Here is a 27,264-nt window from a genome sequence, read left to right as displayed (position 1 = left end):
TGTCACACTGGAGTCTATGGGGCTTTATTATTATTATTATTATTATTATTATTATTATTATTATTGAAACAGGCTACAACAGCTCATGAAACAGATAAAACTATAAAGCCATTGTAATTAATAGCTATTGTGTACATTTATAAAATTTAAAACACATGTCATAACAACCATCATTATGTAAGAAAGTCTTGTCAGAAAGCATGCTAGTTAGATATAGACTTGTGACAACTTCTCCGTGTTTTAAAAATCAAGTGATGTGCTTGTGATTTGGGTATTAAGTTAACTTGACTTGACTTAACTTAAGTTTACTTCTAAATTGCAACTTGAAAACAAATCATACAATCTCCTAAAGTCCATTTATATTGAAACCCCCAATAATGGTTGCTCATACTATGTTCATATTCCAGTGCAGCAGGTGGCGATATAGACGTTCATTCCGGATATGTTCCTCTTCAAGAACAAGACGTTCGAATACGGTGTCGACGGTATATTATTCTAGTTTTTTAGTTTACAACATTGTACATTCTTGCCTTGTGAATGCGTCTTTAACTATATATCAATGAGACAGGCAAGTAACTCAGTTAATACCAAATTCTTTAAAAAAAAAATAGCGATATCTGTTTATTCTATATTCATCCAACCAAAAAGCACGGGGGGGGGAATCGTTATTTTGCCTGTTGTCAGAATAACTTCAGACGTTTAGCCTCCATGACAGTCGATTAACGTTACTGGGTTATAGGTTTTACTTCGGCTCCATCCATAAAGATGAATTAAAGCAGCCAAAGTAACTCGGGTGAAAGTGAAAGTATTATACAGAAGATGGAGAATCATCATCAGGGTGCTGCTCACAGCAGCTCTGGAGCTGATCTTCTCTCCAGGATCGCTCTCAATGATAACAAGGCTGGCATGGAGGGGCTGGACAGAGACAAGATCAACAAGATCATTCTGGAAACCTCCAAGGTTTGCCCAGCTATTTATTTACTTGGGTTACACCGTATTATACATTGTTTAGGTTGTGTATTTAGGCTATATCAATGTTTTCATAAAGTGTAGCCTTTGTCAGGGGTTTTCAATCTTGTAGGTGCCATAGATGATACAGTATGATGATGAAATATATGATCATCCTCGTGGAACGGACCTCCACACTAAATATTTGTACTTTTGTTCTGTGATAATACTATAAATATGTCAAAATATTATTTGGAAAATATTTGTAATTATGTAGGTTAATATATATATATATATACAGTGAGGAAAATAAGTATTTGAACACCCTGCTATTTTGCAAGTTCTCCCACTTAGAAATCATGGAGGGGTCTGAAATTGTCATCGTAGGTGCATGTCCACTGTGAGAGACATAATCTAAAAAAAAATCCAGAAATCACAATGTATGATTTTTAACTATTTATTTGTATGATACAGCTGCAAATAAGTATTTGAACACCTGTCTATCAGCTAGAATTCTGACCCTCAAAGACCTGTTAGTCTGCCTTTAAAATGTCCACCTCCACTCCATTTATTATCCTAAATTAGATGCACCTGTTTGAGGACGTTAGCTGCATAAAGACACCTGTCCACCCCATACAATCAGTAAGAATCCAACTACTAACATGGCCAAGACCAAAGAGCTGTCCAAAGACACTAGAGACAAAATTGTACACCTCCACAAGGCTGGAAAGGGCTACGGGAAATTGCCAAGCAGCTTGGTGAAAAAGGTCCACTGTTGGAGCAATCATTAGAAAATGGAAGAAGCTAAACATGACTGTCAATCTCCCTCGGACTGGGGCTCCATGCAAGATCTCACCTCGTGGGGTCTCAATGATCCTAAGAAAGGTGAGAAATCAGCCCAGAACTACACGGGAGGAGCTGGTCAATGACCTGAAAAGAGCTGGGACCACCGCTTCCAAGGTTACTGTTGGTAATACACTAAGACGTCATGGTTTGAAATCATGCATGGCACGGAAGGTTCCCCTGCTTAAACCAGCACATGTCCAGGCCCGACTTAAGTTTGCCAATGACCATTTGGATGATCCAGAGGAGTCATGGGAGAAAGTCATGTGGTCAGATGAGACCAAAATAGAACTTTTGGTCATAATTCCACTAAACGTGTTTGGAGGAAGAAGAATGATGAGTACCATCCCAAGAACACCATCCCTACTGTGAAGCATGGGGGTGGTAGCATCATGCTTTGGGGGTGTTTTTCTGCACATGGGACAGGGCGACTGCACTGTATTAAGGAGAGGATGACCGGGGCCATGTATTGTGAGATTTTGGGGAACAACCTCCTTCCCTCAGTTAGAGCATTGAAGATGGGTCGAGATTGGGTCTTCCAACATGACAATGACCAAGCACACAGCCAGGATAACCAAGGAGTGGCTCTGTAAGAAGCATATCAAGGTTCTGGCGTGGCCTAGCCAGTCTCCAGACCTAAACCCAATAGAGAATCTTTGAGGGAGCTCAAACTCTGTGTTTCTCAGCGACAGGCCAGAAACCTGACTGATCTAGAGAAGATCTGTGTGGAGGAGGCCAAAATCCCTCCTGCAGTGTGTGCAAACCTGGTGAAAAACTACAGGAAACGCTTTGACCGCTGTAATTGCAAACAAAGGCTACTGTACCAAATATTAACATTGATTTTCTCAGGTGTTCAAATACTTATTTGCAGCTGTATCATACAAATAAATAGTTAAAAATCATACATTGTGATTTCTGGATTTTTTTTTAGATTATGTCTCTCACAGTGGACATGCACCTCGATGACAATTTCAGACCCCTCCATGATTTCTAAGTGGGAGAACTTGCAAAATAGCAGGGCGTTCAAATACTTATTTTCCTCACTGTATATTCCATATGTATGAATGATAGAACTGTACTGTTAGATTTAGTATTTATTGATTTACTAATTTATTTATTTATTCATTTTAATTTAATTTATTATTATATCTATTTATTAATATGTGTAATCTTTATAAGCTAACTAAAAATGTTGTTTACATAGTTTAATATCAAGTGTAACAAGATAGCAAGTCACAGTGCAAGACAGTGTTTACATATATTTCGTATCTACCTATTGTTGTACAGTAAAAAACTTTATTTTGAATGATAGGGATCTAAATTTTATGAGAATGAACTGAAGAAGGAGCAGCAGGTGAATCAGCGCATTGAAAAGATGATGGAGCAAAAAGCAAGAACCACGAAAGAACAACTGAAGCAAGCACAAGCAGAGGTAACTCTGAAATAACTCCGTAATGATTTTCATAAATGTTATTACTGGATTCCCCACCATGTGGACACACAAATTTCCTTTGTCAGTTTTATTACTGTAATGTAAAAAAATGTCATTCTCACTATCATATTGAAAATAAATAGATCTATTATTTAAATCAAAAGCTTTCAAAGTGTTTATGCATCATGGTTAATTTACATTGATATTAATTAAAAAATCATCTGTCTGTGCATCCTCATGAATGTTTTTTTACAAATTTGTAGAAATAATGAGAATTACAAACTCAAAAATAAAATACCATGGTAATGACAGCTGGGTGGGGAATGTGCTTTAATGTCATAAAAATAATGGCACATGCAATGAATCTTACATTTTGGTAACGGTATTGTTCGCTTGGAACCTCGGCTGAGGTGGTACTAAAAAAAGTACCAGGTACTGTACCCAGTGAGTGGAAAACCCCCCAAAAGTGAGCCGTACCGAACCATACTGTGCCGTACCATGCAGTGGAAAAGCGCCATTAATGGTCCTAAAATAAGCTGTATTGTCTTTATGCAAAATATAAACTGAGGTGAAACATGACCTGGGCAATGCATTCATTTTAGGACTCTTTTCTCAGCTGTCCAGGTAGAATTATTATTTAACAGTTTTCATACCACAGGTGGACAAACTGATGTGTGAACTGGAGAGGAGTCGAGAGCTGGGCCGTGTGATAGTTCATGTAGACATGGACGCGTTCTATGCTGCTGTAGAAATGAGAGACTGCCCAGAGCTGAAGGACAAACCAATGGCAGTGGGATCCATGAGCATGCTGGTGAGAATCTGAAATAAACCTCTCAGAGCATCGTCACATATCTACAATGCTGACATATTAAATTGTTCTCATTTTCAGTCAACCTCCAATTACCATGCTAGGAGGTTTGGTGTCCGTGCTGCCATGCCAGGGTTCATTGCTAAGAAGCTCTGTCCAAATCTTGTCATTGTGCCGACTAACTTTGACAAATACAGAGCAGTGAGTGCCCAGGTATGTTGTATCTTAGTCCTACTTTATTCAGTAGTCATAGCTACTGTTTGTTAATGCCTGGCTCTGTCTTAAAGGTACGGGAGATATTTTCAGAATACGACCCTCATTTCATGCCTATGAGTCTAGACGAGGCTTATCTGGATATCACTGAGCACCTGGAGCAGCGGCAGCACTGGCCAGAGACCATGCGAACATATTACATCTGTGATGCCAAAACAGGTGCATTACTGTAGTCTATTGTGTAGTGTTGGGGTTTTCAAGCTAGAGGGCTCTGTGCTGAGGAAAAGTTTAGAGATAAAAACGTAAATAAATATTAAAATAATATATTAAAATGAATAAATATATTAGTCAATTAAAAAAAGGATTATAATAAATGTAAAAAAATGTATTTAAATGAATTAAAAAATAATACATAAATCGTACAAAGCTTGAGCATTGAGAGATAATCTGATAAGTTGTTTTTAGTCTTCAGCACAGACATCAGATGCGGAAATTGTATTTAGATAAAGTAAGAAATAAATAAAATGTATTTTCCAGTTATACTAATTATTTTCTGAATAATATCTGACTCACATTTATCTATTAATATATAGCTGCCTTTTAAATTTTATAACGGGGGTCCCTTGCACAGGGATGATAATATTTGGGGGTCTGTAACATCAAAAAAATTAAAATCCCTGGGCTAGTTTTAAAAAGAGGTCAGATTTTTACTTATTTTTCCGTTGTGAATGCATTGAAAATGAAAGTCTGTTTTTTGTTATGAGTGATTATAGTAACTTGATTAATGTTCTTTTATAGAGAATAATGCAGACAGGTCTGAATCAGAGAGAGATGAACTGTCTCCTGTGCTGTTTGAGGACAGTCCCAGCTCCTCACCCTCTCTCTCTGGGGCTGATAGGAAAGCAGAGGTGTTTGGGATGAGTGCAGAGGAGGCTGTGAGGGAGATGCGCTTCCGTATTCAGCAGAAAACATCTCTTACTGCCAGTGCAGGTGAGAGACTGGATGGTTGATTTAGTTATTTACACTTAAATTGCAAACGTAAGCATATACAGTCTTCACAAATTATGTAAGAAATATAGAGTATGTTTTTCCTTGTTTGATCTCTCTTATAGGCATTGCCCCAAACATGATGCTTGCAAAAGTATGCAGTGATAAGAACAAGCCTAATGGCCAGTACCGAATTCCTCCTGAGAGACAAGTTGTGATGGAGTTTATGAAGGATCTTCCTGTCAGAAAGGTCCGTCTGACCTGTTTATCTATAACAGTCTTATAACTTATTAATGTGGCTTAATATTATTGTATATTTCTTCCAGGTGTCTGGTGTTGGAAAGGTTACTGAGAAGATGCTGGCTGCTTTGGGTATTGTCAACTGTGACCAACTGGGCCAGCAGATGGCGCTACTATCCCTGCTTTTTTCTGTATCCTCCTGGCATAATTTCCTTCACATATCTTTGGGTTTGGGCTCCACATGTATTGAGAGGTATGGGGTTTTTAGTGTTACGATGTCAGACATTTTTACATAGTTTTTTTTTGGGATTCAGAATAAGAATTTCACAGAAATTTTCACTTTTGTTTCAGGGACTCGGAAAGAAAAAGCATGAGCACTGAGAGGTAATCTGCTCAAAGGTTTCTCCAGTTTTCACCACATGTTTCAGATCCAAACATTTCTTTAAACTTGAAATCAACATTCTGTTTCCTCATTCCCTCAATTTATTTGTGTTCTTTCTATTCTCTCTTTCTTTTAGGACATTTGGGGAGATGAATGATGCAGAGGAGCAGTATTCCCTGTGCAGAGATCTCTGTCATGACTTGGCACAGGACCTTCAGCGGGAGGGCCTCAAGGTACCTGGGTTTCAGAGCAAAAGTAGCTTCTCTCATTTTTGTACCGAGTGTTGGAAATAACCAGCGGAAACGTGCATATCACACTGAACTATTTATCTTTTGATTGTTAAATCTCAGATGCTTTGGTATGAACATCAACATCATTATCGTGTACTAGAGTTGCTTTTGCAGATGTTGTTTTGAAGATATATTATATATATATATATATGAAGTATATTATATATTTGTGTTGTGTAGGAACATCTTCTCAATTGTTTCACTTCCCTACGTATTGGATGATTTAAATATTAGAAACATGTCTGTATAACACCCTCAATGATTTCCACACTTATGTGCAGAAACATGGCAAATAATCTCCATACACAATTAGTATGTATAAATGTAAGCATGCAGAAATATTGGTCTCCCATTCATGAGATGGAATGTATTTGTGTTTGTACTATAGGGCAAAACTGTTACTTTGAAGCTGAAGAATGTCAAATTTGAGGTGAAGACCAGAGCGTTTACACTGCAGTACGCTGTCTGCACTGAGGAGGAGATCTTTGCTGCTGCTAAGGACCTTCTCAAATTTGAGATTGACTGTGTCAGTCCTCAGCCACTAAAGCTGAGACTCATGGGTATATATTACACCTCATGTTATTCTCTGAAGTTGTTATCCATTATTTCTTTGAAATATTAGTGTGTGTACATATACATGTATATCACCAAGGATGCATTCATTCAAAAATACAGTGAAAACTATTACAATAAGTTTAAAATATCTGATATGCTTATTAGCTCATCCAGTTTTCTTATCAATCTTGAAAACAAAACTGCTTAATGTTTTTGTGGAATATTTTTGTGATACATTTTTTTGCAGTGATTTTTTTTATTATTTAACAAAGTTCAAATGAACTGCATATGAAATTGCATTTTTTTTTGCAACTTTAGACCTATAAAAAGTCTTTACTGTCACTTTTGTTCGATTTAATGCACCCTTGCCAAATAAATGTAAGTTAACTTTTAAAAAATCAAATCTTTATATAATTTCTATAAAATATATAAACTTTAGACTAAACATTCTCATGCTAACGAAGAGATGTGTGTTTTGCAACAGGTGTTCGAATGTCCGGCTTTATCAGCGCTGAAGATAAAAAGCCTCTTCAGAGGAGTATAATGGGATTCCTGCAGAAAGGTGGATCTGATTCAGGCAGTTTCACGCAGTGCGCTGGATCTGTGCTCAAAGCAGAAGAAGACAGTGATGCTGCCGGTTTCCTAAAGCCACAGTCCACTGAGATGAAAGAACCTTCTGTGTCTGAGCAAAAGCCCAAATCTGGAGGACCTCAGCAGCAATCGTTTTTTCAAAGAGCACAGTTGAAAAGACTTCAGCAGCAGCAGGAACAAATGTCTATCGTCGCTGCTACAGACACAACAAACTATAGTGCTGACTCAGCTGCTGCTACACAGACAGATCTACCAACAACAAACAATCAGTCAGACACAACATCAGCAAAAAGTTTGTCAAATACAGACTCGGGGACAGACGCAACAAGCTACATGAACAAACCTGCAGTTTTAAAGCCATCATTTAAAATCTCAACCCAGGTGCTACAGTTTCTCACCTGTCCTGTGTGCAACGCAGAGATGAAGGATGTAAACCTTACAGCCTTCAACAACCATATTGATGAATGTCTGAAGGGCAGTGCAGTGGATAATGAACCCATACATTTGGATGCGCCTAAGGAACAGGAAGAGCTCAATAGCAAACCACCTGCATCGAGTTCAGAAAGCAAGACTCGAAAATCCTCAAGCCACAATCCATCCTGTAATGAAGAGAAGCCATCCACTAGCATCTCCGTGCCACTCGCGGAAACTGATGACGACAGTGATTTCAAGACTCCATTTTTTAGTCACAGGACAAAAATAAATGGAAAGCGTTCTGTTATTTCTAAAAAGAAGATGTCTAGTTCTGAAGCATCACAAACAACGCACAAACTTGAGGCTGTCACAGAGATGTCATCTGACTCGAAAGGCTCGTCTTTGACGTGTCCCGTGTGCAGTCAGCCGCAAAGCACTGATGACCTCGCTCTCTTCAACCGGCATGTGGATATGTGTCTCAACCAGGAAGTTCTGCTGGAGTTTAGAGAATCTCATCCTCCTGTGGGTGATTCAGATGAACCAGCTCTCAAGAACGTACGAGGTCAGTGCAAAAAATGAATAATCAATCAATGCAATAAAAAACGAGCTAGCACTTTAGTATAGGGACCAATTCTCACTATTAACTAGTTGCTTATTAGTATGCCTATTATTAACATATTGGCTGTTTATTAGTACTTATAAAGCACATATTCTGCATGACCATATTATACATCCCTAATCCTACCCAATAATTAAATTTAACAACTACCTTTAATAACTATTAATAAGCAGCAAATTAGGATTTTATTGAGGAAAAAGTCATAGTTAATGGTTTGTTAATAGTGAGAATTGGACCTTAAAATAAAGTGTGACCAAAAATGAAGAATTCAAGGAATCGCATTTGGTAACAATAACCATACCATGACAAGTAAGGAAAGGAAATGATTATAATACTTTTGTTGTTTTGTTTTTTATAGGCCAACTGGGGGACCAGGGAAGAGTTTCTAAAGTGAGAGAAAAAAGCAAAAGGTATTTAACTGTGTAAAAGGCAATAGTACAGTATTGTAAGAACGCCATTTGAATGGACATAAATGTTTAAAAAAGTTTGGGGTCAGGAAGATTTTTTTAATATTAATGCTTTTATTCAGCAAGGATGCAGTAAATTGGTCAAAAGTGACAGTAAAGCATTTATAGTGTTACAGAATATAAATGCTGTTTTTGAACTTTCTATTCATCAAAGAATCTCGAAAGCACGTATCGGGTTACAAAAAATATTAAGCAGCGCAACTGTCTCTTGAGCAGTAAATTAGCTTATTAAGAAGCTTAAGTGGCTTTATTCATGAACATTAAACAAATCTTACCAGCCCTGAACTCTAACACTAATGTATATTATTTTTGTGTCTCATGATATTTATGTATTCTCCATTGTAACTACAGGCAGGGATCATCTCTTCCTCCCTCAAAGAAAATCAAAGTGTTGAGCACAAAACAAACAATCGACAAGTTCTTCAAAAGCAGTGCCAGACAGAAAGTCTAATTCTTTTACAAATCCAGAGAGATAAGCATATCGTTTAATTTATGAAGAAGAGACTTTATAATCCATGAGGATTTTGCTGGATTCACTTGAGGGAATATGTTGATGGAAGAAGTAAGAAGATTAATGTGTGGTGACGAAAATCAGGTGTTTAATAAGAGATGTTTCAGATCATATACTCTTGACACAAAGCTGAAAATCTGGCTTGGGTATATATTTTTATGTATTTATTGAAATGTGTATTTGTGTGGTGGAAAAATGCTTCATATTGTGCTTCAAATTTATACTTTTGGACTTGCCTCTTTCAGTATTTATGCAGATCATTGTTGTTACATGTGCATTTATATATGAGTGAAGGAAATATTTTTAAATTATTTTATTCTGTGTATAAATAAAAAGTAGCATTTAATTTTGTATGGACATTGTAAAGCACTTTATAAACCATGACATAAGGCTTTCCATCTAAATAATAAATAAATACAAGTATCATAATTGATATATTTTTAAAATTCTGCATATACGGTATATATCTAATTTGCACCAAAAATAAATGTGAACAAAAACATTGCTCTCTTAATCTCATTTAATGCTGCTTTGTTTCGATATGGAACTATATCCGGTTGTTTTTCTTTGATTGGAAACAATTTAAACAGCTTTACTCTTGTTGATGTTATTTATATCATTGTATATCTTCCATTCAAATGTTCAGTAAGAATTATTAAATGTTTTTGAAAGTACTTTATGTCCACCAAGACTGCATTTATTTGATGAAAAATACAGTTAAAAAAAAATCAATATTGTGAAACATTATTACAATTAAAAATAAACTATTTATTTTAAGTCTTCAGTATCACATGATCTTTCAGAAAAAATTCTGATATGCTAATATGGTGCTCAAGAAGCATTTATTATTATCAATTGAATTTCCCCTTGCTAAATAAATGTATTCATATTGAGGGGAAAATCATATTGACCCAAACTTTCAAATGGTAGTGCATGTGCATAATAACCTTAAACCTCGTTCCCTATATATCTGCACAGAACACAATCAGTGCTTGAAGCCGTTTAACTGTATGTACTCTGGGTGAGAGTGCATGTCTTTGGGGCGTGAGCTCTGAGTGCAAACGAAACCATCCACCTGACGCATTTTACTCAAAGAGCTGTGCGTCCAGTACTATGGAGAGGAAAGCTCAAGCCATAAAAGACTGCATACTGAAGCAGCCTGTTTGGAAAAAGGAGACCCTTCATCCCAAAACATGGTTAAAATCAGACCATGTCAAAGGTTTCACTGAATTTATACTGCCAAAGGACATTGAAGAAGATGGTGGTTATGACTGTAAGGAAATGTGTGAGTATAGATTTTCCCTCTTGATTGTGCTAATGATATTTCATACATTTTATGGTTATGATGATTCCTCAGTACTGTTCATGTGTTAATAATTGTCAAGCAAATTGAAGAAACAAGTTGTGGTTACTCTAGAATAGCCTCTATATTTTGAATTATGAGTTGCATATGTATTCATAAGACTGGTCAAATCTGATGCCCGTCTACCATTCATTTTTGCAACCATATTTAGAGGGATTTTCAGGGTTAAGTACAATAAACACCATCAATAGCATGTGTACCAAGATTTCCATGTCTTTCCATGGAAATAAATGAATAAATAAAATCCAGATTACCCTGAGGCACTTATAATGAAAGTGAATGAGGCCAATCTGTAAATGATAAATTAATATAAATAAGACAAGAACTACTTTTGAACTTTTCTTTTAAAGTTGCGACTAATACTTAAAAGTATTTTAAGTATAAGATTTTATACAATTTTAACAGAAGAATGTTTAAGTGATTTTACACGATTATGAATGTCATATTTCTGCTTGTAAATACTCCAGAAATTGATCACATTCACTTCCTTAAGTACCTCGCTGAGGCAACCTTAGTTTTTCCTTTTTTAATGAAACAAGGGATGAGTCATTTTATTTATTTATTTTTAATTTTTTCATTATTTATTTATTTATTATTAAGCCTGATTTAAGACTGTACCGAACTTGGAATATTTCTGAATTTTGAAATCAGATTAGAATTCCAGCACACAAATGTTATTTCAGAAGTAACTTAAGTGTGTGCTATCGGTCTGTCTGACTCAGCATTCATTTATCACACTTGACATCATGTCTTCCAGTGGTCTTTAAAGTGAACACCCAAAACACAAACTGTACTCAGTGATATTTACACATCTCTGTGTACATTAAATAGAATAATAGTTCACTTTAATATTTTCCTGTAGTTACTCATAATTAAAAAATAAATACCATGGTAGTAAAACCATAGTATTTACAATGGAGTACTATGTAAATACCATGCTGAACCAATACAAACATAGTAATCATGCCATCTAATACATCACTGTTTTATGTAAAGTACTACTAACTGATCATTCAAACTACAGTGTTGGAGGTTGAGAAAGACTTCATAGAAGCAGCAAAGAGAAACGACGTGGAGGGCATGAAGCTTCTCGGGAGAGGCGTTAATGTCAACGCCAAGAATGTGGTATGTCAATAAACTGCTCTTAGCTCACTTACACACATGTGTGATGAGTGTTTAAGAGCAGAATTTGCACAGTGGTAAATACAGACGTGTTTGTTCACGTCTCTGAGCAGTTCTTATGAATTTGTGTCTCATGTCAGAACGGTCGAACTGCTCTTCATTATGCTGTGGCCTTCAGGAATGTGGAAGTTGTTGATGTGCTCCTCCGAAGGAGAGCCAAACTAGATTTTCAAGATAAGGTATATGTTTGCACAGTCATTAATGGTTGACACTGTTTCCCTTAAGATCAGTACAGCACTCATACTGTGTTTCTGCAGCATGGACTGACTGCTGTTCACTTAGCAGCATGGTTTGGGAGTTTGGAAATCCTCAAGTTACTTGTGCAAGCTGGAGCTGACCAAAGCATTGAAAATACAGTGAGCTGTTCGCTTACCACCTATTTATTTTCAGATTTATCTAACAGGAACAATGCACATCAATGACATATAAATGTACAAAGTGCCAGAATTAGCCAGAAGGCTATTTTGCATCTGCAGTGCCTGGACTAATGGTAAAATTGTCACCCTAAACATATAAAATAGATAATATATAAATAATATATAAAAACATAATACATAAATGTACAGTATATATATATATATATATATATATATATATTTATTAGTAAAAATGATTCTAATCTTGTGTATTATTCTAAGTTTTTTAAATGATATTTGTTTTCCATTTGAATTGTGTACATTGCAGATGCCCTCTATAAGTGAGTGACAATATCGGCCACTGCAATTGTGTAACACCTCATATGGCTTATTCATAATGCATTTAGGACATAAATGTCAATATTCTGTGTTCAGGAGGGTTTGAACATGATGCACTGTGCTGCCATGAACAATCACACTGATATTGTAGCGTACATTGTTGATGACTTGCAAATGGGAGAACTTGACAAAGAAGACCAAGTAAGGAAACAGCAGTTACAATAAAAGCAAGAATCAGAATAAAACGAAACACTCAAACATAAAGTTTGCATGTTGTTTTTCTGTCAGTATGGTAACAGGCCTTTTGCCCTGGCTGCAGTGCACGGCTGTGTTAGCATGCTACAGATGCTGATGGAGGAGCCTTACAACATGGCCACTATGGAGGAAAATAAGGTTCATTTATTGCATCCTTCAGTTTGTAGATGTTTTTTTTTTAATTCACAGAAACGTATGTGTTGTAGCTGTAATAATTGTTCAGCAGGGCCTGGTTTTCTCTGGTTTGATTGACAGGTTGGGGACACACCTCTGCATCTGGCAGCCAAAAATGGTCAATGTGAAGCATTGCAGTTACTTCTAGACAACTTTAGCATTCGCAATGAGGTCAACCAGGTAAAAATCTGCCCTATATAATGTAACAGATCCTTATCAACACAGAAAATGCACACACACACATTGATGTGATGTATCTGCGGTGTGTGTAGGCAGGGCAGACCGCTCTGTATCTGGCTGCAGATGGAGCTCATGAGGACTGTGTACAAACCCTGCTGGAGGCACAGTGTGACCCAAACATCTTCACTTTAGTATGTACTGAGTGTATGTACAGAGGTGATGATTTTTAAACATCTCTTTTGAGGGCAACGTTTTTTTTACCATTAGTGAGGATGTTTTAACAAAAAAAAGTATTAAATGTATTCCGCATTCAGCATTGTTTCTCAGAGAATGGTTACCTGTGATGATTTTCAGAGCAGAAGCAGTCCTCTGCATCCAGTCTGTGAGAGGGGCCACTTTCCTATTGTCAAACTTCTCATCAATAGTGGAGCCCAAATGAATGCTCAGAACCAGGTAAGAAATTTTCAACATTGTTTTTTTCTGCTGCCTGAAGTTTTAAATCTACCGAATTCACACTAATGTCAATAATTTATTGTAACATAAGAATGGCATTTTAAACATTGTCATTAAAGTAACTAGGTAAAGAGATTTTTTTTTTTTTTCAATCAACTGGTCAATATATTTGAATAAAAATGAATAAAGTTACTTCAGATAACTATACTATTACTGCTCATAAATTTGGGACCAGTAAGTTATTTGTATTTTTGGTTATTTATTATTTATATTATTTTAAAGAAATGAATACTATTATTTAGCACGGATGCATCAAATTATTCAAAAGTACAGTGAAGACAGTTATAATGTTATGAAAGATTAGTATTTTAGATACATTAGATACACAGATACATTATTCCTCAAAGCTAAAAGAATGAATAATTAATACCAGAATTAGTACCAAAACTGAAAACTGACAATGTATAAAATACTTGGCTGACATTTTCAAACATTGCAGTTTCCCCCCTTTGGCCTCTTATTCAAATTCAATATGATGATCTAGTAGATGATTTAGTGGTCTCTGATGCTGAGCATTTTAACACACATCTTTTTCCTTCATGACAACATGAGTATAATGCATATTAAGCATAAATACACTAATACTAGATTAAACCATCAAGATTGAGTGACTGACTGATTGTTTCATTTCAGCATTTGCACACTCCATTTCATCTGGCGGTGAAGAACTGTCATATTCCAGTAATCCACACCTTACTTGAGGCTGGCTGTGATCCAAACGTAAAGGATCATGTGCGTTATCTCTTTTCACACATCATTTGTGAAATGATATTTATCATTGCATGCATGCGTCTCAGTATTTTATTATACATTCACCACACTCAGATGGGGCAGACTGCACTCCATATCGCCGCTGAGATGGGGAAGGTGGATGTGGTGGAGATGATTCTGAAAGCTGGGGTGGATCTGGAGATTCAGGACAGGGTGACAGACCGATTTTACACTGCCTGATAACGCTTTTAAAAGACCGTGGAGAAATAGGCAATTTGTGAGAAGTTATTTTGGTACTTTTTTATTTTCTTTCACAGCAAAATAAATCAGCGCTTGGAGTGGCGGTGAGGGGAAATATGGTGATTATTGTGGACATGATCATCAAAGCTGAGAGATATTTCAGATGGAAGCACGATTTTCAAATGGTAGGCATTCAGATTTCCAATGTGGGTCAAATCAGACCGTGAAATAAACGGTATTGTGTTTTGTAAAGGAGTGGGAAGCACATTTTCCTCCCACCAAACATCACGGCCTGCTATAACCTCTGTCATTTTCTATTAAACCCAGTGCAGGGGGTGTAATGCAGTATTAAAACGTGTATAATTCAATTCAGAAAGGTCACCACAGCACATTTATTTGCACAAGGGTTGCATATGTCAAAAATGATCATTCTGAATAACAGCGAACATAATAGTCATTGTGCTGTAAATATACCTGTGCTAATTTCAGCACCTGGCTTCTGGCGAATCTGGCCTTTCTCAGAGATGGATGTTATTTGATTACCCTTTCAGACTAATACAGATGCTTTTGAGAGCCTTCACAGCGAATCACCGCTGACGTTTAAATTAGATCACTCTCCTGACATGAAGCCGGTGCGCGATATAATATGGGACCTCGGATACAAACACCTCAAGCGCAATGACTGGAAGAAGTTGGCGGAGTTCTGGGAGTTCACTGATGATCAGGTGGCTGCCATCGAGGAGCAGTGGACAGGTCAGACAAGATCAGATGTTTACATTTAAGAAGACTTCAAAATAAATCAAAAACTAAAAGTTAAGACTCATTTCATTCTAAAATGTACACTACCGCTTAAAAGTTTGGGTCAATAAGATTTTTCTTTTTTTTTTTTTAAATAGTACTTTTAAAATAGAAAAGTTATTTTAAATTGCAATGTTTTTAAAAGAGACTTTTAAAAGCATTCAAAAATTATACCAACCCTAAACTTTTGAACAGTAATGTATTTATGAATATAAATGTCATGCATATATTTATTTCTTCACAACTTCAAATCATGGTCAAATTATTATTTCACACTGAAGAAAGAAAATCACGCAAATCTATAAAACATTTACAGATAAATTTGAATCAGTGACACTGATTAAGGCCCTTATTAATTCTGTCACTCACCCCCGTAAAACCTTTGTTCATCTCTGGAACACAAATTAATTTTCTGGGAACATTTCAGTTGCATTGCTCTCTATGGAGGGTCAGAGAGCTCTCGGATTTCATCAAAAACAGCTTAATTTTCATTCATAGAGCATACATAACTCCTTACAAAAGATTTAAAATGAAACTACAACCAAATCTCAACTGCCATATATGTAATACTACATCATCAGGTACTTTTCTGCATATGTTTTGGGAATGTCCTGTCGTCATCAGTCTATGGACACATGTAAACCTGGTTTTATCATCCTTACTGCAAATTGATTGGTCTGTTAATCCAAGTTTGTGTCTTCTTAATGATGAATCTGGTCTCTGTATAAGTTCAATGCAAAAGAGAATGTTGTTTGCTGGTTTTACAGCTGCGAAGAAGACAATAATACAAAACTGGTTTACACCGCACATGTGTGGAAAAACATATTGGATCCGTAGCCTCCTGCAAATAGTGACTTGTGAATGTACAACAGCACGAATCAATGGGGCCAAGCCTTCTACCATTGATGCTTGGCAGTGCTTTCTCTTTGATATACGTGACTGTATAAAGGAGTGACTTTTATGTTTTTCTTGTCCTTCCCTCTCTTTGACTGGACTTTCAGATATTGAGTATGTGTCTGTTGTGTTTTTTTTAAATTTTATTTTGGATGTTATGTATGAAAAATTAAAAAAATGTTGATAACAACAAAAAAAAAAAACAGCTTAATTTGTGTTCTGAAGGTGAACAAAGGTCTTACTGGTTTGGAACAACATTAATGACATAATTTAACTACCAAACTACCCCTTTAAAAACTTAAAGTGTTTTGTTGTACTAGGTCCTAACAGTTTCCAAGAGCATGGGAACAGGATGCTTCTGATCTGGCTTCATGGAATCATGATAGAAGGGAGCAGCCCAGCCAAAGGCCTGCATGAGGCACTGCTTTCTGTTGGGATTACAAAGATTGCTGGTAGGATATATTTCCACAATTTTATAGTCCATTATCTTGGTTTATGGACATCCTGAGGGATGTGTTGCTAATACAAAAAGGAATATGGCTTTGCAACTTCTTATAATCTATACATTTATGCATTCACAGTCTTTTATAAATGTCCCTTATGATAAAATTAGCCAGGAACAAAATGGTGAAATCTCATTCTATACATTTTTCTCATTCCCAGAAAAAATAAGAATGGAAGGAACAAACACTGATACACGGAAATGCACAGTTTCATGAATTCAAGACGCTACAAAGACTGCTATGAACTAAAAACAGCACTTTTATTTCTAATGGATCCAACAATTATCTTTAGTACCACATGTGGATTAAGGTACAGTACAAGCTGACTGATCTGAAACAATGAATCAGAAAAGTGTTGCAGATTTTGATTATGACTTTGTAAAACATTATAATGTAAATGGTGACAAACAACTTTAATAAATTAAAGAAACCACATCATGTAATAAATAATGATTCTTCAATTAAAATCTTGGCAATTTCAGTATAAAACAACTTAACTTAATTTCATGTTATGAAAAAATAAATTACATTTAGTACTAAAAATGTATTAATCTAATTCAAAGCCTCTTAACAAATCAAATACTGAGTTACAATATCCAGACACAAGACCTGACAGATAAATGAACGCGTGTGTGTGTTAGTCCACAACTTTGATGGAGTGGATGTGAAAGGTGGAAGAGGAGGGGCCTCTGGGTTGGCTGGAGGAGCTCTTGCTACTGGAGACAGTCTGACTCTGAAGAGCAGAGCGAGGGAATTTAGCGGCTGTTGCCTGGCCGACGGTGAGCTGTAAATGGTGAAAAAAAAAGAGGAAATTGAATGAACAATTTGTGTGTTTTGATATCATCTCATGTACTTCGACATCTGTAGGGATGTTTCTTGATACCTGAGTGACAGGGTGGTGTCTTTCTACAACAACTGAACTCATGGGAGGAGCCACGCCCATGACATGCAGAGCTGCGGGGGGGCGGCCCGTCCGGTTATGCTCTGGTCGTCCCGTCAAACGAGCGGTCACTGTCTTGGAGGCTTTTTGCTTGCCAGCTGTTACTATTCGTGTGCTCGCCTAAAGAAGAGAATATTAGTGCCATTAAAAGCAAGCAGTTTTCAGAACATTCGTTACCCAAATATACGGTGCCTTGCAAAAGTATTCATACCCCCTCATATTTCCACCCACCCCCCACATTTTATGTTATGTTGCTGCCTTATGTTAAACTGTTTTAAAATTACTTTTTTCCCCACATCAATCTACACTCCATACACCATACTGACAAAGCAAAAACAGAATTGTCAGAATTTTTAAACTGAAATAAGTACATTGCATACATTGAACTAAATATTTAGCTGAAGCACCTTTATAGTCTCAAGTCTTTTTTGTTTGATGCAACAAGCTTTGCACATCATCATTTGGCAATTATCTGCCATTCTTCTCCTCGCCTCTTCACCTCTCATTTGTCAGGTTGGATGGATGCACATTTTCAGGTTTCTCCAGAAATATTTGATTGGGTTCAAGCCCAAGCTGTGGACATTCACAGAGTTGTCTATAAGCAGGGGTGCACATAAGTTTTTCAGCCTGGTTCTCATATGAGAACCTGGAGATTTGGTTTGGTACTCACACGGGCCATGGCATGTAGTGTGACCCATAAAATATAACTATAAAAAAAAAATAATAATAATAGTGATAATATTATTGCACTTTATTTTTTAATTTTTTATAAAATAACTAACTAAAAATAATAAACTAAATGATCAAGTGTGATAATATTTTATTTTAAAATAAAAAGGGAGTATTACATACAAATGCAATTATTTTATAGTAAATTTAAAAAATAAAATGCTAACATTTTTATTATTATCATTATTTTAATTAGATTTTTCATCATTTTCAAACTTAAAATCAGCAAGCTTTTATTTCGGCGGGTTGCCAGCAAGTAAGTATTATGCGCTTCTGGGTTTGGTGCTGCTGATGGAAGAGCGTCAGTTTTGAGAGCGCTTTGAAAACGGCAGCGGGTAGCCTAGATTATGCTTTCAGTTTGAATAGAAAGCAATTAGGGGTTCGGTGCCTTGCTCAAGGGCACCTTAGTCATGGTATCGAAGGTGGAGATAGCGCTGTTTATTCACAATCCCCACCTTCAATTCCTGCCGTCGCGAGAATCGAACCAGCAACCTTCAGGTTACAAGCCCGACTCCCTAACCATTAGGCCACGACTACCCCATACATAGCGTATTTTTAATTTTGGCCACGCATGCGGACCACTTATGTGCACCCCTGTCTATAAGTCACTCTTGCTGTGTGCTTAGGGTCATTGTCCTGTTGGAAGGTGAACCTTCTGCGCAGTCTGAGGTTCTGAATGCTCTGGACTGGGTTTTCATTAAGGCTCAATATTTTGGTGCACTGAGCTTTTCTTCTACTCTGACGGGTCCCTCAGTCCCCAGAGCATGAGGCTGCTAACCAGCACACTCAGGGGTGCAAACTCGTCAGGGGCTTGGTTTTTGCTCTGATATGCATTATCAGCTGTTAGACTTTTTATTAAGACGTGTGTGCCTTTCCAAATCATACCCATTCAATTGAATTTGCCACAGGTTAACTTCACTTGAAGTGTCGTAACATATACAAGCAATGTGAATGCTCCGGAGCTAAATTTCAACTGTCCCAGATAAGGGTATGAATACTTATGCAATGGAATCATTTTAGTTTTTTTTATTTTTAATAAATTTGCAAAGATGCAAAAACAAAGATGTTTTTTGCTTTACAATCATGGTGTATGGAGTGTAGATTGATGTGGGGAAAAAAGTCATTTAAAGCAGTTTAACATAAGGCAGCAACAATACGTGAAAAAAAACGAAGGGGTATGAATACTTTCGCAAGGCACTGTATAAATGTAATCACAAACATTCTGAAAATGCAATTTAGAAACAGATTGAGAGGGTTGATATAAAATATATTTATAAATATACTGGCAGCGAACTGGGTACCTGTCTGAAAGAGCTTGTACTGCCCCCTGGTGGTCCGGAAGAATTCATCACCGTGGTTGAGAAAAAAGTTTCTGCTCTTGGGCCTGTGCTTGAGCCAGACTGAGAGACAAAATGTTCCTGAAGAGAGATAATGCAAAAACAAGCATTTGGTCCTAAATGAAGTAATTGAGGTTAACTTGACAATTAAAGGGCATCTGTAAATACACTAAAAAGAAAACACTACAATCTCGTAATGATGTTCCATCAAGCTTGATACTGAAATGAAGAGCACTGCATACACAGTGTATATGCACAGTCAATATGAAAACAATAGTGCTAAATACGACTGCATGTCTTACCGCCTCGATATCCTCTATAATGCTGTGGGAGGGGCCCAGATGTACTGGACTCTCCATGACAGTTGGACTGAGCCGTGATGACGAGACAGTCCGTGGAGGGTGATTGGCTATTGAGCTGGTGCTTGGCTCGTCCCCTGGAAGTGGAGCATCTACAAAGAAAAAAATAAATAAAATAATAATAATAAATGAAGGTTGGAAAATACCAATAGAGTCATGATACTGCATAAGGTTTGATCTTTGGAAATTATATTGCAAAATAAAAAAAGAATATGGTACCATGTACATGAAGATATTAACAGCCCTGATTTAATTTGAATGATCATTTCCGATCCGATTTCATTTTTTTAATATCAAATTCTGTCTCACACTCTCTCTCTGATGCTCATTGCCTCAAAAATAAATAAATAAAAGAAGAGTCACAATTTTCACAGGCAAAAAGGTGATATCAACAGTGCAGCAATGTATAAGGCACAGCTCACACAGAAGTTATTTTCAAACCGAGCAGCTTTTTGGTGAATTAGTAATTATCTTTTTCTTTTTTTTTCTTTTTCAAACAAGTTTCCTAAACCCTGTCCTTCTTAAGTTAAGTTAAGTCGTGACATATTGTAAATGGTGCTCTGCATTTAACCCATCCAAGTGCACACACACACACAGTGAACACACACCCGGAGCAGTGGGCAGCCTTGCTCCAGCGCCCGGGGAGCCCGGTTCAAGGGTATCGAAGGTGGAGAGAGTGTTGTTCATTTACAATCCACCTTCAATTCCTGCCGGCGCGAGAATCGAACCAGCAACCTTCAGGTTACAAGCCTGACTCCCTAACCATTAGGCCACGACTTCTGCTGTTTGTTTAGCCAAAACCCATGAATGGCTGGTTTATTGTCTGCACACCCTGGAATAAGTATTTTAACACAGAAAAATATAAATTGACACACTTCAACCTTTAACATTTGTCTACCTTTACTGCTTATTTCATTGTATATCCAGTATAAGCTACACGTGAGATGACTGAAGGGAAAAAGGTTGATTATGATGCAGGAATATTAAACTTTTGATTAGTAAAGCCAGAGGCTAGAAAACCTTTAGTTGCCATATAAAATGACATGCCTAGAGTGTATTCTGTTATTTAGAAATGACCTTTTGTCAAATACACAGTTTTAAACACTAATGTGAGGTTTTATTACATTCAAACATTTTCTGCATAAGGGAAATATCTGAGGATCTGTCACAACCTACACTTCGATAAATGTAACAATTAGTCATGTTAAACTGGTATATCATGCCTTCATAAATGTGATCATTTCCACTGTAATTGAGCTGAACCTATCAATCATCTTACCACGATCCAGTCTACCCGCTTCTCCAGTGTTGAACATGCTAAGGGCCTCAATGTTGAGAGCACAGACCCCACGCATGAAAGCTTTCTTCATAGAGTCCTCATAGCGCTCTCGCTCCGTGTGCAGCCTGTGGATTTCAGCTTGAGCTTTCTGGAGCTCCTCTACATGCTGACAAACACAATCACAAAACTTTCATGTTATGTCCAAACCCAGTAACTTATTAAACATGGAATCAATCACACTTTCAGTAAAATTGCGGTATGGGCTCCAATCACCTGTGCCATCTTGGCCTCGTAGTCTGTAGAGAGCTGCATGCAGACGTCCTCTGCTCTGGCACAACATGCTCTCTCCACACGCTCCCGCCACCTGTTCTGGATGAGCGAGTGCCAGCCTGCCCACACCTTCCTCTTGAGCTGCAAATGATAGTGCTGCTCTGCCAGTCTGCCCCCCTGAGCCTGAAACACACACGAATCCATTAACATTAATATATATATATATATATATATATATAAATAAAGTAAATGTTTTAAAAGAAGTCTCTTAGGCTGAATTATTTGATAAAAAAAAAATGCAATAAAACAGTAATATTGCGAATTATTTTTACAATTTAAAATAAATGTTTTCTATTTTTATATATTTTAAAATGTAATTTAGTCCTGTAATGGAAACGCTGAATTTTCAACAGCCATTACTCCAGTTTTCAGTGTTACATGATCCGTAATCCTGCTGCTCAAGAAACATTTCTTATTGTTGAAAACTTCTGAATGAAGGTAGTGTGAATATATAAAAAGAAAAAAACTAAACTTTCAACTTCTTTGAAGATTAACCAAAACACAAATAGGTTTTTTGTGCAGTAACTAGTAGTGTAACTAATTACCAATACGATTTCAGTAATAATACAGTATTTCAGTTACCATCCATAAAACAGCTAGTTACCTAGTTACTTTTGATGCCTCAACCTCTATTCATTTGAAGTCCAACAATCCAATAATTCCTAGATTTATTTCCATAATTTTCATGACTCATGAACACATGAAGTCACCAGAGCAGCGGGCAAGCTTGGAATATGGAAAAGCTTACATTCAACAAATGGAAATATTGGCATTACATTAATTTTGTGAGAAGAAAAGTTAAATCACAACACCGATGTGTGGCATTGTGACATTATGGAAGTTGTGGCATTATTTTACTCTGGCATTGCATGGCTTACTGATCCCGCTATAAATTGTATTACTATAATTAAAAATCTTTTTAGAAAACGAAACATTTTCTTAAGAACTTATGCTATTACTTTTGATAAAACACATCATGAAATATATGGGTAACAGAAAAATTATAGCTTCTCTTAGCTTCAAGCTACACATGACAATTAATGAGGTTAATACTACACTTAAAAGTCACTATCAATCACCACTGAGTGTTTATAATAACTTCTTGACTGCGATCCAATGTGGATTTTGGTCAAATGATGAGGCAGAAATATATTGTTAGTAACATTTCAGAACTATCCTTTTAAATGCAGATAGCCTGTGAAACTGCAATTTCTCCAAGAAAAGAAAATGAATGCAAAACACAAGGCTGTCTGAAGTATCAATCTGACGCGAGTAAACAGCACTGTCTGAAAACATCTGCCCTGTGTGTGTGTGCTGTCAGTCTGAGTTGCCCTGTCTCACCTCCTCTCTGGCAGCACACTGCTGTAGTCTCCACTGGGTGAAGCTTCTCATCAGCTCCAGCTTCTCCTTCTGCCTGTCAACCGCCCTGCTCAGATTCACGATCACCTGCAGATGGCAAAGGCCAAGGAGATGACAGACTGGAAAACAGAGACTTGCAGCCTGTTAAAAACTGACACAGAGCCACATTTTGCACCCCATACACCGAATTTCAAAGCTTTATATTCAATACCAATATCTCTGTAAATTTACTACAGGATCAATATCTGTGTGCACCTCATCTTTTCTCTGGTTAGAGATCTTGTAGGTGTTGAGCAGGTCTTTGAGACCATCCATCTCAGCATTTACAGCAGCCATATGGGCTGCATGTTCCTTCCTCCTTCTTAAGCTCCAGTCTGTGCTGCTCCACAAAGGCCAGTTTCCATTTCCTCAGCTCCATCATCACATTACTCTGTACACAGACCAAGAAACAGTTCCTAAAATGCATTATAGTATGAAGAAAAACACTACTTACTAGTGTTATTTTAATACCACTGAAATACTATTATAGTTTATTAATATTTTAAGTTTTTTACTTTAATTTTTAGTAATTTTGTTGTTAATTTTTAGTTTTTAAAATATGCCTATATATTTCTATTAATTTTATTTTAGTCAAGTCATTTTAGTACATCAAGTTAAACTAAATGAAAATGTTGCCTTGACAAATAGATGATTTTTTTTTTTCAATTACCATTTATTTTATTTCTAAGTTTTTGATGGTTTTAGTTTTAGTTAACTATAACTCTGCTACTTACAATACATAATTGCAAAGCAAACCTTAAGGTTTGTGCTCCAGGTGTCCAAAATGTTGTCCATCTTGTTCAGGTTCTCCTCTGAAATGAACATCTCAGTCATGACGGTGGTCAGAGCATCAGGGCTGCTTTGTCCTGATCTGTCTGATCCAGTCTGCGACCTCGCTGATCTTTCCTCAGATGACACAGACCTGTCTGCCATGCTCTCAGCTGAAGTAGAAGCAATATTATAAAACACATAGTTCTAGATTCTTATTGGATGAGACACATTTGAAGGCAAGAGGGTTGAGAGATTCTAATTTAAATGGCTTCATGACGTTACCCTCAGATGTGCGACTTTGTGGTCTGGATTCTTCTAATGACGGAGTTGGCGTAGCCACGTTGTTTGAGTGCCCTTCATTATCTGAAATAAAACAAAAGTTTTATAAACAAAAGTTTATTTCAAAATGGTTCTCAGTCTTTTTGGCCCTTCCATTGTCAAAGGCAAATTTGAAAGCCTCACAAAATATTTCTGATACTTCTGCTATTATGAAAAAGCTGCTTATTTTTTATTTACAGAAACAAAGTGTGGCAGTAAAATTATTATAAATAATCAAAATAATTAAATTCCAATAAAAGAAAGTTCTTCATGGTTAACACTTTTTATTACCAATAAATTTACAAGACTCGTTTACATGCTTTTAAAGTATCGCCTTTTATTTTTCCTCTTTCCTACTACTTGTTTCACTTCTATTTCAGTTTTTATAACCATTTCTTACTATGTGTTACTTTTTCTTTTTTGTAAGTCGCTTTGGATAAAAGCGTCTGCTAAATTACTAAAAGTAAAAAAGTAAAAGTATATGCGATTAACAAGGTTTTTTTAACTCTCAAATATCAGTTTCCACCTGATAAAACATTTTAGAGCTTTATAAAACATTTCAATTACTTAAGATTATATTCATTTCCACATTTCCACAACTTCTCCGTGTCTACAAATTGCAATTCCCTCATTCAGTATAGAGCCCTGGTCACTAAATAAAAATGGCAATTTTAAGGGAACAAATTAAGAAATTATTTCTGCAATTACTTCAGCTTCAATCTTGATTTTTAGCTGTCCTTACAGCCCCTTTGGATGTGTGCTGAGATCACTGCTCAAGTCAAGAATCACTGCTTTACCTCTACAGGCCTCTCAACCAAATAATTACTTACACCATTAGTGTCTGCAATTTGCAATTATATAGCATTATTATCTCCTAAATTTACATTATATGTTAGTAAGGGGTCTACCTGCAGTGTGTTGAGCAGGTGTTTCTCTATTAGTCGTATGTTGTAAACTCTTGGAGAGTTGAGTTGTCCTCAACGGTTGTGATGAGAAACTCGGCTCATATTTAGGAGTCACAACAGCATATCGAAGAAGTTCTTCATACTCATCCTGAAAATTTGAAAGAGAAGGAACAATGTCAAAGCGTCCTTTAAACTGTCAAAAATGACAGACATAAAAGAGTCATATACCTTAGTGATTTTTGTGTTGGTGGATAACTCACCTGAAGCGCAGAGGAAACTGAGCTGCCTCTGTCTGAATCTCTTGGTAAAACTGGATTATTTTGCTCCCCTTCATCTGATGACATCTGAAATACAGAATGAATCAGGATGTGTTACATATAACAATGTTTAAATGACTCATTTAAGTTCAAACAGACCAAAAGAACCAATTCTTCTTACATGCAAGAATAGTATTGCTTGATATCTATTTCCAGTCTTATATAACTCCAAGCTATCACTGTTAAAACACACTTAAAAAGAAACTGATTAAGACAACTCGATCTATCAGCTAAAAGTTTTTCATACAAAATACAACTAATAAACTACCAATAATGTATTTATAGAACCATTAGTTGAAAATCCAACGAACAGTGCAACGTTTTTGTTTACTTGAGCAGCAGCAGCAGAAGCAGTGATTTCTCGAAGTAAGGAAACTTAGCAAAGTTTTTGTTTGCCAATGTTCATTAATATGGTCATATAATAAAGTCAAATGCTGACTCAGTTGTCACGCAGGTAGACATAAACAGCCAGTCCCAGAACCGAAGTAAAAAAAGTGGAAACTAATAAGTTCCTGCTGTAGCTTCACAGCGCTGTGTTAGCCTCTTACTGAGTTCCTAAGCTAAATCTGCTAAGCATCATGTGTGGTGCGGCAGAGAGATAAAACAGTACGATCGTTACCTTCTCATTGAGTGTTTTCAAGGTATTTGTTCCTCTATAACACAACGTTATCCTTCAATCTGCAAGAATCCACTCTACTGTTAAAAAGCACTGTTTCAAACTGCTAGACGCTGCAGTAAAAGCAGTTTTGATTGGTTGAACATTTGGCACGTCTCTCTTCGCTTTTGTGATTGGGTAGAATGTTTCTGTGGTAACAGGGACGCGGAAGCGTCTGTTGTATTGTTCTTTAGATATGCACCTACAATGGCAAAAATGAAAAAATACCCGTACTTGGATGGAGTCAAGACTTAACAAACAAATGTTAACATCGATGTTTCCCCTCATATTTAACAAATAAACATTTTTGGATATTTTCCCCTTTATATTTATTTCCTTTCCTTTAGTTTTTATTATTATTATTTGCTTTGCTCATCAACTCTCAAAGTTTTTTCAAAGGACAGCGGAGATATGACAGGAAGCGAGTGGGAGAGAGAGAGGGGGACGGGTTTGGGAAAGGTCCATGCAGGATTCGTACTCGGGACCAGTGTTGGGGAAAGTTACTTTTAAAAGTAATGCATTACAATATTGCCTTACTCCCTAAAAAAGTAACTAATTACGTTACTTTTGCGTTACTTTCACGTTACTTTTTAAATATGAGCAGGGCTTGATTGTTTTTAATATAAGAAGTTCTATTTATAGCAAATGTAAAAGCCCTTTCACACCAAAAAGTGTAATGAATAAACCTCAGGCTGAAGGAAAGGTAAATTCACATCTGTACAGTAGAACACAGGAGAAGGTTCAACACTCTTCAGCAATAAAAAAAAAACAATGAAGCACAATTGTTAGTTTATCTAAAGTCATCTTTGCTTATTAGTATGGTTGAACTGGATCATCAAAGGTCAGCAGCAAAGGCATTGGTTAATAAAATGGGATTAGATACATTCGGGTTGTTTAACATATTTAATTATTGCAGGTTTGCGTCATATTCTGAGTTTGCATTTCACTGTTTTAATTCATTTTGATGAATACTAAATCAGTTTTTTTGCGAGTGGGATGAATTAATGCACAATCACATTTAGTCTAGAACTACAGTAACATCATGTTCACACAGCGCACTGTCAGTCAATAAATGGGAAAAAAGTAACTGGCTGTCACGTGTCTGCCTGAGTTGCTGT

The 27,264-nt window shown here is 36.5% G+C and overlaps 3 protein-coding genes across 4 annotated transcripts; 2 read left to right on the top strand and 1 right to left on the bottom strand.

Annotated features, from left to right (window-relative positions):
- Positions 1-100: 100 nt before the first annotated feature.
- On the top strand, positions 101-9,989 carry polk (polymerase (DNA directed) kappa). The gene is made up of 14 exons (XM_058775932.1): positions 101-960; positions 3,104-3,223; positions 3,882-4,034; positions 4,113-4,244; positions 4,319-4,463; positions 5,043-5,234; positions 5,357-5,481; positions 5,558-5,724; positions 5,823-5,855; positions 5,990-6,086; positions 6,532-6,703; positions 7,183-8,265; positions 8,681-8,732; positions 9,141-9,989. Exons 1-14 carry the CDS (start codon positions 820-822, stop codon positions 9,238-9,240), a joined length of 2,712 nt encoding a protein of 903 aa, XP_058631915.1. The 5' UTR covers positions 101-819; the 3' UTR covers positions 9,241-9,989.
- A 416-nt stretch (positions 9,990-10,405) lies between these two features.
- On the top strand, positions 10,406-17,098 carry ankdd1b (ankyrin repeat and death domain containing 1B). 2 transcript variants are annotated; one of them, XM_058775934.1, is made up of 15 exons: positions 10,406-10,585; positions 11,688-11,788; positions 11,926-12,024; positions 12,103-12,201; positions 12,637-12,741; positions 12,829-12,933; positions 13,051-13,149; positions 13,242-13,340; positions 13,504-13,602; positions 14,296-14,394; positions 14,488-14,586; positions 14,691-14,798; positions 15,165-15,366; positions 16,626-16,757; positions 16,969-17,098. In XM_058775934.1, exons 1-15 carry the CDS (start codon positions 10,414-10,416, stop codon positions 17,022-17,024), a joined length of 1,674 nt encoding a protein of 557 aa, XP_058631917.1. In that variant the 5' UTR covers positions 10,406-10,413; the 3' UTR covers positions 17,025-17,098. The 2 variants fall into 2 exon arrangements, with proteins under 2 accessions (XP_058631917.1, XP_058631918.1); XM_058775935.1 differs by lacking the exon at positions 12,103-12,201.
- poc5 (POC5 centriolar protein homolog (Chlamydomonas)) lies at positions 17,071-26,261 on the bottom strand. Its single transcript, XM_058775933.1, is given in 14 exon segments — positions 17,071-17,592; positions 17,692-17,868; positions 19,779-19,895; positions 20,117-20,265; positions 21,453-21,618; positions 21,726-21,905; positions 23,124-23,228; positions 23,397-23,496; positions 23,498-23,571; positions 23,937-24,121; positions 24,234-24,314; positions 25,178-25,322; positions 25,435-25,518; positions 26,111-26,261. Coding segments are annotated over 13 exon segments (1,710 nt in total). The 5' UTR covers positions 26,111-26,261; the 3' UTR covers positions 17,071-17,445.
- Positions 26,262-27,264: the final 1,003 nt, after the last annotated feature.

This window comes from Onychostoma macrolepis, chromosome 05 (assembly GCF_012432095.1).
Source record: "Onychostoma macrolepis isolate SWU-2019 chromosome 05, ASM1243209v1, whole genome shotgun sequence".
NCBI classification, from domain to species: domain Eukaryota; kingdom Metazoa; phylum Chordata; class Actinopteri; order Cypriniformes; family Cyprinidae; genus Onychostoma; species Onychostoma macrolepis.
The sequence above is the reverse complement of the archived record's forward strand: the minus strand, read 5'-3'. Positions and strand labels throughout refer to the sequence as shown.